Source organism: Epinephelus moara, chromosome 22, assembly GCF_006386435.1.
Source record: "Epinephelus moara isolate mb chromosome 22, YSFRI_EMoa_1.0, whole genome shotgun sequence".
Lineage (NCBI taxonomy): Eukaryota > Metazoa > Chordata > Actinopteri > Perciformes > Serranidae > Epinephelus > Epinephelus moara.
Window position 1 is genome coordinate 15696381 of NC_065527.1, and position 14940 is coordinate 15711320.

The 14940-nt window shown below is 42.4% G+C and overlaps 1 protein-coding gene across 1 annotated transcript in view; it reads left to right on the plus strand.

Moving 5' to 3' along the window:
- Nucleotides 1–3242: 3242 nt before the first annotated feature.
- Nucleotides 3243–14940, plus strand: part of c22h18orf21 (chromosome 22 C18orf21 homolog) — a 30371-nt gene continuing 18673 nt past the window's right edge. The window contains exons 1-3 of the mRNA XM_050033839.1: nt 3243–3576; nt 13482–13504; nt 13854–14068. Of these exons, the coding sequence (XP_049889796.1) occupies nt 3485–3576; nt 13482–13504; nt 13854–14068 (330 nt within the window). The 5' untranslated portion in view covers nt 3243–3484. The remainder of the gene's footprint in view (nt 3577–13481; nt 13505–13853; nt 14069–14940) is intronic.

A 14940-nucleotide genomic window follows, 5' to 3' on the forward strand; every position in this document is an offset into this window, starting at 1 on the left:
AAGCAGAAAGGGAAGTCCTTGAAGTGATGTTTATACAAATGTTCGTTAACTCCCAAAGACGCAGCGAAGCACTTGAGCAAGGGATGCTGTGACCTTGGTTGTCTCTTCCTCTGTGCGCCTGCATCGGACCATTCATCCACACCGTGATTCGAAGAATGGCCTGTGATAAGTGCATCACAAGCAGGGGGTGCTTGAGGAGTGCTTGTGCTCTAAATGATGCATTACAATGATAAATGCTTCCATAACTAAGAAGCAGAGGTCTGGAATACAAACATGCACACACGTACTCGAGCATACATGTTTGCACTGAGACACAGGAGCAAAGACAGAAGGACTGGCTGCTTAAAAGTAGTAAGTCAGCGAAGGATTAGCAAGACTGCACTAACTAACAAGATGTTTATGCACAAATGGCTAAAACAAATGCAGCCAGTTATCAGTACACAGCATAAAATCTGACTCACAGAATGACCTTCTCGCTATTAATTATTAATTCAAGTGGATAATTACACTCATTATAGAGTATAGACTATTAAACTCAGCAATGTTCCAGCTGGAGATGTGTGAAGTCAGGGAGTTCTGCAGGGGGATGACCTCAGATAACAGCCTGCAGACAAATGCATATCTGCGACTCCCATCAGTATGCAGGAGAAAACTGATTGAAGTGGACCCTTGAGTTGTTCAAGCTGCATGACAGCGAGAAGTCATCACAAAGATGTACAACACACACAGCTGACTGTAATCGAGCACACTTAAGCACACACATTCACACACACATGCAGCATTACAGTGCATTGTGCCCTTTTTCTCCCGAGCTTTCTCAGCACTATTGGAGTTGGTGTTGCGTTTCAGAAGTGATAGCTGGCTCGATGGCTGCTGGGATTGGCTTTTCCCCGCAGATGCTGACAGGACATTTTGGGACGTCTCTGCTCCTCTGTGAGGTCCACCATGTAGGTGAAAGAGGAGTCCTGCCGGCACCAGTGAAACCACAGCACAATGGAGGCAAGTGTGGTGGCTCAGTGTGGTGGTGCATGAATACAATCAGAGCTGCAGGTTCCATCATGTGTGAGTCAGCGCAAGGCACGGCAATTTTAGGGTCCCACTGGTAAGTCTAAAAATGTGCATAACTCATTGTGGACTCAGAAGCAAAAGCATCCATTGGATTTCTAATGTGTGGGGAATGTATTTCCTCACATCTCCAGGCCGCCTTCAAAGACTTCCTAACACAACAATACTGCCTGATAGTTAGATGATTGATCTCCACAGGCTTCAGGGTTCCTGTGCCCTGCAGGAAATTAGGTTCATTTCTAACTGCACAGACCAGTGGAGAACTATTCCTCAAGTCTTTGATCATGCATTTGCATCATCTCATCACAACAACATTCATTTGTGCCAATTTACTGCGAGACCTCAGACTCAGTAAATAATAGTCAGCCTACCTTTCCATCACTGTCCTCCCGGCTCTTTTTCATTTCAGCAGCACGCGGCAGCAGGGAAGACGGGATGAGGATGTGGTCGCACTTTGAGCATCAGCCTCTCTGTCTGCCTGTCTGTCTGTCTGACTCTCTCTCTCTTTCTCTCTCGCTCTCTCTCTCTCTCTCTCTCGGAATCGCGAGTCAATTTAGTCCTGGTAGTGAGGGAAAATCCGTTTATCCGCGGACTACACTTACGAGCTGCACCGCTTGGCTATTTCAATCTTGTGAGGAAGCGCCTGCCTGACAGCGCCTGATAAAGTGAAGATTTACTCGCGGACAAAGTGAGGAGCAATCCCTCACACTTTAGCTTACTCTCTCAGTTTCTGTGCGCTCTATACTGGCCCGGTGATTTAATATCTCTTCAGTATCTGGTGGCAGCCACCCCTCCTCCCTCCCACAATAAACGGACACACGCACACGCACACACATGCATTACAAAGAAAGAAGTATAACCTATAAAAAACAATATTTTAGAAGACTATAAATAAGAAAACGAGACTATAAATGATGGAATTGGACTGTAAATATGCATGGAATCAAAACTCACTATAAAAAGAGGAATATTAGACTATTTGTGGTGTGTATTAATGTCCTATATAGTGTGCCAAAGTTCCAAAAAGCAACATAATAGGATGAAAATGATCACTTTACAATTGAAAGGATGGCTCTAGAGGCTATTTCTGTTTTAATTCAGGTTCACGTGGGGCTGTGATAAATTATAATGGGCTATAATTGTCTGCCTTTGACTAAAAATGCAGCATTTGTCTTAAATAAATGCGACTAACCTGCCGTTAAGGAGGGTGGATATTCCCGGAAAAGATGTGCGTAAAACGCACCGGTCCGGCGATCAGTCCTTGGGCACCCTGAGACGAGCAGAGCAGGAGCTGTGTGTGTGTGTGTATTGTCGCCAGTGCTGACTGAAGTCCTCTATTGTGTCGAGCAAAACCTCCTCGGAACTTATGTCTTGTCATCCCCGTGTCACCGGGCGTGTGTCTGACCGGGTTGCTTCATTTGATATCCGTACCCCAGAGGGTACCCGCGGTGCGCACTCAGGCTCTCCCTCCCAGCTGCTTCAAAATATCCAATTTCACATTGTAGCTTTTTTTTCCCCTTCCTCCTCCCAGCAGAATTCCCTCTGATCCCCGATGCAATAATTTCTCTGGATCCTGCAGGGGTTTTTGAGACTCAAGCGATTCCTCGAGTCCTTGTCGGATGGCATAGGTTAATGTGTGCTCTGGACTCAAGAAACCTGGCTGGTTAGTGCGCAGGATACAGCCATAATGATGTCAATATAGACCACTGTCGTCTAACATTGGTAATTCTTACTGTCCAATAAGATCTAAGGAATGATGACATCAAAGGATATCTGTTCAATGGAGATAGGTTGCAGTAAATTAATAACTTATCTCGGAAATGCAGTCAGGAGTTGGTGAGAATTTAACTTTGACTGTAACATTACTGAAAGATAAATTACCACATGCACTGGCTCCAGACTGGGGCTGATGGTAACCTAATTCCTGACACCTGAGCCTTAAACAAGCCTTTTAAAAGTTAACCTTAAATCAGATTATGCAAAGTAAAGCATTTTTTATCTATTATTTTATTGTTAATTTAAAAAAAACCTATTAAAGTTGAGATTATATTTTAAGGACTAACCAGTAAGTGGATGAGAATGATCTGTCACAGTAATACCAGTAAACTACCACACAATACAGTCGCACCGCAGTATGCCTCTGATTTACTCAAACTCCCACAATGCACCGCGAGCTACGTCAGAGTCTTGCGACGCAACGTGCATTTTCAGTTACTCAGCGACCTCTCAGCTTTTTCTAGATTTAATTTAACACCTTTACAACATTTATCAACCGCCACAGCTTTAATAATGTGTGTGTGAACGTCTTTTAACCTCCATTTCCACCCCGTTAGCCACTTTAACGTTTCCGGAAGAAGTTTAAACGCGGTGTTTCCGTGGAGCTCCAGTTCTTCACGAGCCGCAGCAGTGCCGTGTGGAAATGAAGACTCTTGAGGAACGAACAGCCAGCTTTCTGTTTAACGCGTCCGTGCTGTATAAAGAAAAATGCCCGGAGCTATCACGGTTCTTAATGTAAGAAACTTTGTTTAAAACGCTATATGAATGTGACTAACAGCTGAGTCCTCACTGTCTGTGCTGTATTGTTGTAATAGCAACATGGCGGCGCTAGGTGGAACAGCTCGACCAGTGTTAGCCGTTGACTTCCTGCCAGCGTGATGATAGCTGTGTTTATGGACTGATGGTGGTGACATCACACTGAAATCTTTATTTTCTGACATTAGTTTGTGCCACAGTGGTGTCTAAATGCTTCAGATAGTCCAAATGAAAAATACATTATTTAAATTCATTCTGTAGCTGATAGTACAAAGTGCCACTGAAAAATAATGGCTGCTTTACTTAGAACATGTCTCCTGTGACACACAGTAGAGCAAAGCACAGCTGTTACAGGCCTAGTCAGTAATTTTCAGTCCATATACAACAGTCAGCCAAAACATTAAAACCACTGACAGGTGAAGTGAACAACATTGATCATCCTGTTACAATGCAATGTTTTGTGGGGAAACCTTGGGTTCTGACATTCACATGGACGCCACCTGACATGCTCCACCCACTTAAACACCAGTGCAGACCAAGTACCCCCCATTATGGTTACGGCATTCCCCAGTAGCTGTGGCCCCCATACTACACCACAAAAACTGCTCAGGAATGGTCCAAGGAACGTGGAGGACAAAGAGCTCAAGGCATCAACCTGGCCTCCAAATTCCCCAAATCCCAATCTGATCAAACATCTGTGGGACGTGCTAATACCCCACCTTACAACCGACAGGACTCAAAAGATCTGGAACTAACGCCCTGGTGCCAAACACTATAGAACACCACCCAGAGGTCCTGTGTCCATGCCTTGACAGGTCAGAGCCAAATACGGTCTAAGGAGGACCCACCGTGGATTGGGGGTACCTCTGGGGTACCAGCACATCCCTCAAATGTTCAATCAGGTTGATCCCTTGAGCTATTTGTCCTTTTCCTCGGGTCATCCCTGAGCAGTTTCTGTGGTGTGGCAGGGTGCATTGTCCTGCTGAAGGGGCACTGCCATCGATAAGTGCCTTTGCCATGAGAGGGTTTATTTTGTCTTCAAAGGTGTTCGGGTGGGTGGAGCGTGTCAAGTAGCATTCACATGAATGCCAGGACCCAAGGTTTCCCAGCAGAACATTGCACTGTAAGACGATCAACTGTATTCACTTCACCCAGCAGTGGTTTTAATGTTTTGGCTCATCGGTGTATAGGGTGTGAATCACTAGAAGCCCCCCGATACGATATTGTCACGATACAATGTTAATCAAATTTTATATGTTTTGCGATATATTGAGGGATAACGTATATTGCGATTTATTACTGTTTTTCAACTGCAAATCTGTAAAGGAAAACTTTGGCAACATCTGTTTTTATCTAATAAGAAAAAGTTTTCAGTCTGTCAACTCACTTCAGTCATTTTTATAGCAGTGATATGTTTTTAGTGGACTGCAAAAGTAATCGATTTTACTTTTCTAGTATACTACCAGAAGCTTAATGTGTATTTGCAATATTAATAATTTACATTTAAAAAATCGATACTTGGCGTCTGTGTATTGATACAGTATTGTCATGCAAAATATTGCGATACTATTCTGTATCGATTTATTCCCGTACATCTAAAATATACTAGTGCCCAATCAATAAGGGGTCTTTGAAACTGATTCCAATTATAGATGGGAAAATTCACAGATTACGGATATGGTGGCCGATATACTGAATATTTGACCTAGAATGGAAGAGGACCTTTCCTATGTGGATTGTGCACTAACGTTTGCACCAATATGACCATGCAAAATGTACTTAGAAGGCTGCTTTCTTAAATATATAACTTTATTAAAGATTGTACAACATTATTATACACTGTCAACAGATTCTAAAAAAATGCTAGATCCCTGACTTATCTTTGCTTTGCAAGTATTTCCAGACAGCTACATCACCATCTTTAGAGAAGTTGTACCACACCTTTACTGTTGCTTTCCAGTTCCTCTGTAGGTACTATACTTTTACAGCAATGTCTATACATTAAATTGACCGGTTTGACTTAGAGACAAAAAAATCAGCTTTTCTTGTGGTCATAACGGCACTAAGGGCTTGTTTTACTGGTGTGTAAACAAATAAAAATAACTGTTATCAGAGTTTTATCCGTATTAGAAAGCATCTGTAACTGATTTCATTGATATCTGGTGCTGCTACATTGTGCCTTACAATACCTGTCTACCAGTTTAAGAGTGATAAGCAGTAAACTTTGGTGGTATGACTCTGCTGTGATTGTTCTCGTAACATAAAACCTCTGTTCAAAGGGCTGAATATATACATTTGTTAGAGAATTGTCTGTGGTTGTTTACAACGCTGCTCATCTTACCGCATATCTGTGCATTTTAAATTCGAATATGATTATTTGTCACGCTCATAGCTTCTCTCCTTTTGTAAATTTGCCGATATGAGGATGTGTCACATCCATCTTGTTGACAGCTCATCAGTGACTGATGTGCATTCACTGTTTGGTTTATCATTGTGTTTGTACCTCCAAAAAAAAAAGACAACTTAGCCTATGAGTAAGATTTGGCTGGTGCCTTAAGTGATGACACACTATCAAGATATTGTTGTTTGTTTGAGCAGTGAATTGTTGTTCTTATTGTGAGGGATGACTGTTTGTGTAGCTTCAGTGGCTCTTCGTATTACACGTGCTAGTTGTGTCCGGTGGTTGCTCATGTGCAGGTCGTAGGAATTTGTGGACTCGAATTGTTGTGTGATTTTAAGGGGAATTATGAATTATCACTTTGCACGACTCAAATATGAAATTATTTGTCCAGCGGCATGACTCATATTAGAAAATGTATAATAATTAGGATAAATTCCTCCTTGTGGGCCACACAAGAGAGGAGGTAAGTTAGAATTATCTTTGTAATTAATCTTAATTATGATTTTGCAAGGGCATAGGCCTCCAAGGTTAAAGGTCCAGTTTGTAGGCTTTAGTGGCATCTAGTGGTGAGATGGCAGAACTGAAAAATCTCTTGTGTGCCAAGAGTGTAGGAGAACTACAGTGGCCGACGTGAAAACATGAACAGCCCTATCTAGAGCCAGTGTTTGACATGTTGGTCTTAGGCTACTGTAGAACAACATGGCAGACTCCATGTAAGAGGACCAGCACTGTATGTTGATATATATGGGTCATTCTAAGGTGACAAAAACACAACTTCCAATCGATGCCCCTAAATCCTACACACTAGACCTCTGATTGATGGAGATGCATGCACAAGAAAACATCAGTCAATACACATTTAGTACTAAGACACTACCTCAGTTGTCCTTGGACAAAACCCGAACTACGTTTTAGTGGAGATCAGAGTTCTCAACGGGATTAAAGTTGGTCTTTGCATCTCTGGCTCTTGGAGATCTTGAGAATCAAAGGTGGTTCGGGTCAGTGGTCTGGTTTAGTGGCCATGTAGGACAGAAGGTGTCTTCTTCTTGTCTTAGTTGTTGCTGTTTGCAGAATATTGTAAATATCTCTAAAGTCTTGTTAGTCAGCATTCCTGGGGGAATGAAGAAAGCTTGTCCTTGGAGTTTGAATGTTGTGTTGTCTGAACTGGAGACATGCAGATTCTTTCCCCTAAAATGGTGTCGCATTCGTGCAGCATGTGTGAGCTATGTCAACTGACGCATACAGCTTGACTTGACTGTCAATTCAGCCTTATGCATTTGCAAAGTGAAGTAGATTTCACAGGCGAGGTCACAACAGCACCTTGCTAACAAGCAGAACAATACCAGGAAAACACAGTGCCGCAAGCAAAGACAATCCCTCTAATCATTGGATAGGAGAGCTAGACAGTCAGTCGGTAAAGCTCGCCTCTTCTCTTGTATCTTCTGCAAGATTGTCAAAAGGACCCATACAGAGAACCTCTATGTCTTCTTCAACTGTCTTTATCTAATTAGCCTCCGGTCGTCAGGTTTATTTATCTGTATTACAATTAAGTACAACAGTAATTAATGCAAGTTTCTAAATTGCTTCATTATTTACAGCTCACTGACTCAGTTTAGTTGCCTCTGCCAACATAGGAATTATTAGTTGCTATTATTAATTATTAGTATTTCCTTTGATGGTGTATCCCACATAGTGGTGATTGTCTTATTGTGTGGAAACTGAAAGTAATTTCAGGAGAAATCCTCTTAAGCCTTAGTCTGGGTGTGTATGTGTGTGTGTTTATGCCTGAAAGAAAGAGAAATAGATTGTGTGTGTGAGCCCTGCACGCTCACAGGTGTTCATTCTGTGCGCTCAGATTTTCTCTGTCAGATTATACGGGTATTAATGCATTTAAAGTGTGTGTGTAGACTTTTGTGGCTCGTGTTTGAATTGGGTTCCAGCCATGTCCCTGTATCCTCCGGCTTGTTTTCACTTTCACCTGAGCCAGGAAATCTGTGGGCACAACCATGAATGGAAACAAAAACAGAGGTTTTAATGGTGAAACCCCAAAGTCCGGGTCGTTTTACGGATGTGCGAGCCCGCTGCTATTTTGATGCACTGATCTGTTCCACAGATTCCCTGGCTATGATGAGCTGCGGTTGTAGGGAACATTTTGACCACATTTCACTATGACCGCCGGCTGTCAAGCAGAAAAGACACGAACCTGAATGTTTGGACCACTAGTTGAAAGATCTGGTTGGTTTCATGCCAAAGAGCCTGGCAAAGAAGACACAATTAGCAGCCACAGCCAAAACTCACTCTTAAGTATGATGAGCTAATTGACGAATAAATGTGATCTTCAGCCAGAGTGATAATATGCAATATATATCAGGAGAAGAATTACTGTTAAGATCGAGGTCTTGGAAACATTTGGTCGTTTAACCGAAGGGAAATGAAAATGTTTTTGTCAGCATCCACTCAAATAGCTGGCATATGTGGTGGTCAGTGTGCATTGATGATGTATTCAGTCCTAATGAACCACAACTGTCTTGCAGTGTTCTTTGGGGGTTTCCAGTGTCTTCGCTTTCTCCAGTTATGGCTCTCGTCATGCGTCACTGGAGTGTTTTGTGTCGTGGGTGTACTCATACACATTACTACACGTATTTGTTGGAGATCGTGTTACTCGCCTTCTGCCACCGTCTTCACCTTCTGTCAGGCTGATGATGACTGAATGTGCTTGTGTGAGTGTGTGTTTGCATCATGGTTACACTTAGGTTTAAGTGTTTTTGTGGTTTTTGGTTTCAGCAAAAATGTCACAGTGTTGACTTTTACTAAAGGCTCTCACTAAATTATGTCAGTCGACTGTTAGTGGTCTGTGTGTGTGTATTTCTAGGAGCGTATTTAGTGAACATGACAACCTGTTTCATGTGTGTGTTTTTGTCCTTGGATGCAAACTGACGTCACTTTTATTGTGGCTCATGTTGCCGGACTAGTGAAGCTGTTTTCCAGTAAGTTCATAATCATGGTTGTGTGTGTGGTAACCGGAACCTCACTGAGTGTTCTGATAACCAAAATATGCAGGATGTCTGCTGGACAAACAGTGTCACAGTGACTTGGCTTTGAAATAGCCTCAAGTGCTTTTGCTCTGCATCAGGTATTATGTTGTTTTTCTCCTCCCAGAGACCAGCATTTTGTCTTTGTTGATACTGATATATCTGTGATAATCAAATATCAGCAAATGGCTTTGGAGCTCTGATATATCAGTGAAGCTCATACTTGCTTCGGCACAGCGTTGCTTCCATGCTTACAATTAGGGCTGTATAGCGGCAAGAATCTGGCTATGCATTACATATAATGAATCGTGGGTTATGATTCCATATATTGTAGTTCTTTAAAATTAAATAAACCTTTTATGGATCTGCTGCTAGTACAACCAGGCTTGTTTTTTGCATGGGAGCTAACTAGCTAACAGGGACAGCATGCTGTTTTGCGTTATCACCACAAACACCACCAACTGGGAGGAAACCACGGCTACCTAACCTGCTTACCGGAGGTTGATCCATCGCAGCAGGACCAGTCTTTGGGCCTGTGCTGGTAAATCTCATTTCCAGTGTGTAACCATACAAGTCTGCTTTCCACTGTGGGCTCCACTGAGTCTATCCCTGTGTGCAACTGTGCAGAAATACCAGGTTTAAACAGAATGGACATGCAAAGAAAACAAAACAAAACAAAAAAAAAGGCAGGGCAGCTTTCAAATGTTGATTTAGAATTGAATTTTAGCTTATTAATGAAGTTTCGAAGCTTCAAACCATTCGGTACAGCCCTCGTAAGCAAGGAAATATATTTTATTTAATATATTTTTAAATGTAATTTTAGGAAAACTGTATATAGTATAAAGAACACAACACCATATGCATAAAAAAGAGTCACATGAGTAGAATATGTATTTGTATTTATCTCAGTCCCAGAAACATCCAGCATCGTAGTAATCTGGGCAAAGGAATTATCATATGTTTATATCAGTTGGAAAAAAGTAAAAGTCTGCGCAGTATTCTTTAGGTAAACAAAACAAGAAAATATGAAGTTGTAAACAGTTAAAAACTAATACAGTGTTTTCGAAAATCAATACAGTATCACAAAACGTAATGCAGAGATACTAAAGTGGACAGATATTTTCTTGCTCCCCTGCCATTGATTGTATAAAATAATCTTCGTAGCCACCATGATGTCCCACACTGGTTTGTGGACTAAAGTTTGGCATCTTGTTTTGGTGCCAAAAGTGACTGTATTTGGGCGAGAGGGTGAAGCTGTGAAGGAGCAAGGGGTAGATCTGATTCATAGACTGTGGTGACACAGACAGCCTGTCACTCAAGCAGCTAGACCTTAATTATATATAACTAGCCTGAATAAAATGTGAATGGGTGATTTATATAAAAATTCACCTTCCGTAAAGTTATCATGAATGTTGAAATTAGCCAAATAGACCAAAACTGTTCTTTGTACCAGGCTGCAAGCGTGTTTATTTCTGTTGTAAAGTTGGTCAATGAGGATTTGCCTCTCCTCTGGAGCCGGCCTCAAGTGGCCATTGGAGGAACTGCAGTTTTTGGGACTTCCACGTTAGCTTAATTTCTCATCCGCTTGACCCCTACTCAATGACGATGCTTAGCAGGTATAATGTTTATAATGTGTACAATCTGAGTTTAATGCGTTAGAGAGTTAATTGTAGCTAATTAGCATCAAACACAAAGTACAGTTGATGACGATGGGAATGTCATTTGTTTTGCAGCTATGTTGTTATAAATCAAAGCAGAAATTCAAATGAACTGACGTTTGCCCTAAATCCTTTAAAATCATTTATTTATTCACTCATTCATTCACAGTCATTTTGATTTTTATCAAACTGGGTCACTACATTCTTCCACCCCACTGTCAGCACCTTTGAAGAGCTCTTAGCCGTCACCCCCCTTATATAACCACTTGCTTTCATCTCTCCTCGTACTGTATCTCTCGTTTTACGGCTCCTCTCAGCAGGAGCCAGCAGACGTCTCTGCCTGTACAAGTGAGCTCTAGACTGGGAGGCACCTGCTGGCCTCTTGCTCTGTCACATCCTGCTGATAAATGGGAACCCTGCTGGTCTTTGCTGTAGATAGAGGGACACAGTATCTAGAGTGTTCACTAATTGACGCTGACCACACCGCTACCTGAGCCTGGCTGTTGTGTCTAAATATCTATGACTTACAAGCATCAGTGAGGGTTTTTCAGACTATGCCAGCAGTTGCACTGTTTTCCCTGATGGTAGCAATAAAAATGTTCATAGTGCTTTTCATTTGATGCACTTTGCCTCAGCCAGCACTTCTGTCTCTAATTACATTGTAGCCAACACAACTCCCCCCCATATCTTCTTAGGCCCCATATCTCCAGTGTTCATCACCACAACTAAGTGTGCACTTAAAAGGAGATGCATGACAAGTATGATAATAAGATTACTGCAGTGGAAGAGGTCTTTGCGGTGTGCCATTTCTGAGAGTTGGCTCATCAGGGGAGCAGCGGGAAGAGAGACTGTGGGAAAACAAAATTCCCAAAGAATCCAGCTACTCTACACTCGAGTCATCAGTGGTCTGTTCATAGCATAGACTGTGGATGTAGCCTCTGGGGCTAAAAAGTGAAGCCAAAAAAGAAGTGCCATATGCATCCATTCTTTCTAGTGGCCAACAGGAAGCTGAGAAAATGACCCTACTTTTCACTTTATTTAGTGCCTCAGTAAACATTTTCCTAATGGGTTGATGGTCTCAATCGCTAGTTTCAAGTCTTCATCATCAAGTTATGGTTCCTTTTTGAGTAAAATAGATGATAAAGCAGGGTATACTTGGGTGTGCCTATCTCATGATTGACAAGTCGCTACCACAATGGTGTCCTCGGGTTCTCAGTCAGATCCATCCCTCACTCCTCCAGAGCTCCACCCTCGCATCCAAATATAGTCAATTCCGGCTCCAAAAAACTGGTGATGGCCAAAAAGCATAATAAGAATAAGAATAACTTTATTCATCCCCAAGGGGAAATTCAATTATCTGTCAGCTCATCTATTATATGTCAATAATAATGTCTATGTAACTCAAGGCTATAAGACGGCAGTCCACAAACCAACTGGTGACATCACAGTGGGTTCAACCTTGATTTATAGCCTTGACAGAGAATTTGCTTTTTTACTTCTGCAAAGTAATAAAGAAGATTTTACGTAGTCAGGATGTTTATGTCAGCTTTGTCAAGGTCACCAACGATCACTGATTATCAATAGTGAAGCAGCCACCTCAGAAACTGAATTCAAAGCCTACTAACTTTCTGAAGAGGACATTTACACGACATAAGAATGATGAAAAAAGGCTTTCACAGCAACTAACAAAAGTGTTTTTCGGGTATTGTTCAAGACCTGTGAGTCATTGTCTGTCCTCCACAGAGTCACACTCCACCACGCTGTCCGGAACAACTTCTCTTCATTTCCAGTACTTTCTGACAGGGCTTCTATATAATCTGACAGTTTAATCCAGTCACTGATTATTAAATTGGGGGGGATCAAGGGACAGTGACTCAGGCTGTGGAATGAGTGATGGCAGATATGTTGCAAATCTCTCCCCACCCTGCGCCGCATCCAGCGTCATCCAGCAATATAAAGCACCAACACACATATGGGGCGGCTAAGAATGCAAGTGGAGAGCGTCAACAAACCGCTGCCGCCAGACGCAGCAGCAGCCAGCGGGTCAACTCCAGATTAAAGTTGACCCCACGCCCCCTCCTCCTCTCCACAAACAGCCAGCCGCGTTCCTGCCTCTCCCCGCCACACGTGCAGCTGGACAGTAAATTTCCCTTCATAGATTTATGCCCAGGGCTAATTTTAGCAGGATTTAGCCACGGCTTAGTTAAAATGTTTTCACAAATGTCATTGCAGGCGTTCCAAAGTTAGAGGCAGCCTAGCGGTCGCAGAGGTAGCCTCGTGGGGGGTGTGGGTTGCCCTATATTGTTTGGGAGAGACCTGTTTGATTTTCCGATTGCCTGTTTTCCAGTGTGCTCAATGGAAAGACAAACTCTTTTTCCAAAGTGGTGTTTCCATCTTGTAATGAGTTTATTTGCATGGTTTTATTTTAACAGAATTATTAACTGCCAGTTTTTTTCACTAAATTAATTAAGTAGAAAACTCTGTGGAATATCCTTTCCCTGTCACTCCACATTGTTCCGGTGTGAAAGGAGCTGTTATAATGCAAATTGAGAAGGACATTTTGAAATAATTAATCTGCATGTTGAATCACTTATAAATGTTTTTCTTCAGGATTTTAGAGAACCAAAAACTTTATCTGTTCAAAAGAGGCTGTCATTATTGGAGACTGACTTCATAATTAACTTGCACTAATGGTTTTTAGTATTAAACTCAGTTAGTGATTAATTTTACTCTTATCTGGTATAAGTATCTCTTCAAAATTTCTGATCTTGGGTCCTGTGTGTTTTTCCCTAGGCAGCGGCCTGTGAAAGAAAGAGGTAAGTTGAGAGACCTGCACATCCTTGACGAATCTTACGTTAATGACAATTTTTGCTCTATTTTCATATTTCCATGTTTCCATCAGTGATGCCCTAAAGTGTAATAGCCACAAAGAGCTGAGCGCAGTAGTAAGTAGGACTTTGTCACCGGCTTGTCAAGGTTGATAAACCTCAATAAACCCTCAGCCAAACACACTGAGTCAGCCAGCTGTCTGTAGCAGACTGCCTGGTGGGATCAAACACACACACACACACACACACACACACACACTAGGTCCATGCCAGCCAAAACCACATCAATAGGTAGCTGTGCCATTTAGTGTTCAGACTTTCTCTCTCCTCTTCTCAGCACCATCGAAGCACTCCAGTCTGCTGCAGAGCGCCTCGATATGTCAGTACTGTTATCAGTGGCTGCAGCCTGGCAATCACCGGTTGCGGATGCGGCCAAAGCAGCGTCCATCAGCACGGGTGCAGAGAGTCCTGCGCAGGAAGGCCAGGGGCAAACGACTCAGCCTAGCGCAGAGAAATCTGCTGAAACGCTTCCAAAAGTCCTCCTCCGTACTGGTGAGAAGACAAAACACTACAACCCCGCAGACCTGGTTATGTATTGTACTGCACTGCAGCATATTGTCCTTGCAGATAAAACACCAGGGGCATATGCTGAATTGTGTCCTCAGCTATAGTGGTGTTGAGCTAGGGGAAGGTATGGGCAGCGCGGTAGTTTTATAGCCTGGCAGATGCTGATATTAGTATTTAGGAATGAAACCTGCTGGAAAAGTTGTCACAGTTTCTAATCTAAATGTTAATTATGTCCTTTTTTTGTAATTCTGGTGTTTCTGTGATAAGCCACTGTTGGCTAATAATACTGCTCCTCTGATGTCTCAGTTGAGCTTACTGGTCATAAACACATTTTTGTCAGCCAACATCAGCCACACTGAAGAGCCCTTGAGCTAAACACTTGTTCTATAGCTGGGATTGACCTCTGACCTATGAAGGAGAAGAGGCATAAAAGAATTTCCCTGTGGTGATCAAAACTGTATCACGTCATTATTTATTATAACATAACAAGCCTTGCATTGTGTCTTAACGTATTGCCTCCAGCCGTTGTTGCCATTTAGATTTATGAAGTCCTTTGTATTCATTCCACAGAAAGTGCCTGGTTTCATTACGGCGCTCAACTCATCATTACGGTCGTTACAGTGGTCCCATTAAGCTTAACTGTAAGAGAACTAATGTTGCCAGACAGTGCTTTGTCAACACTCATCCTGTTCCCTCCCACAGCCCCTAAACTGTTATAGTGGTCCAACTGTCCTCTTAATGGATGGCACCAGGCAGAGACAGAATGGAAAGCTTATTTTGGCAAGCACCCACCCCCTCCACTGATAAGCCCATTTAGATGAGGAAACCGGTGGTGGAGCTTGTGGCAACAGGGTCAT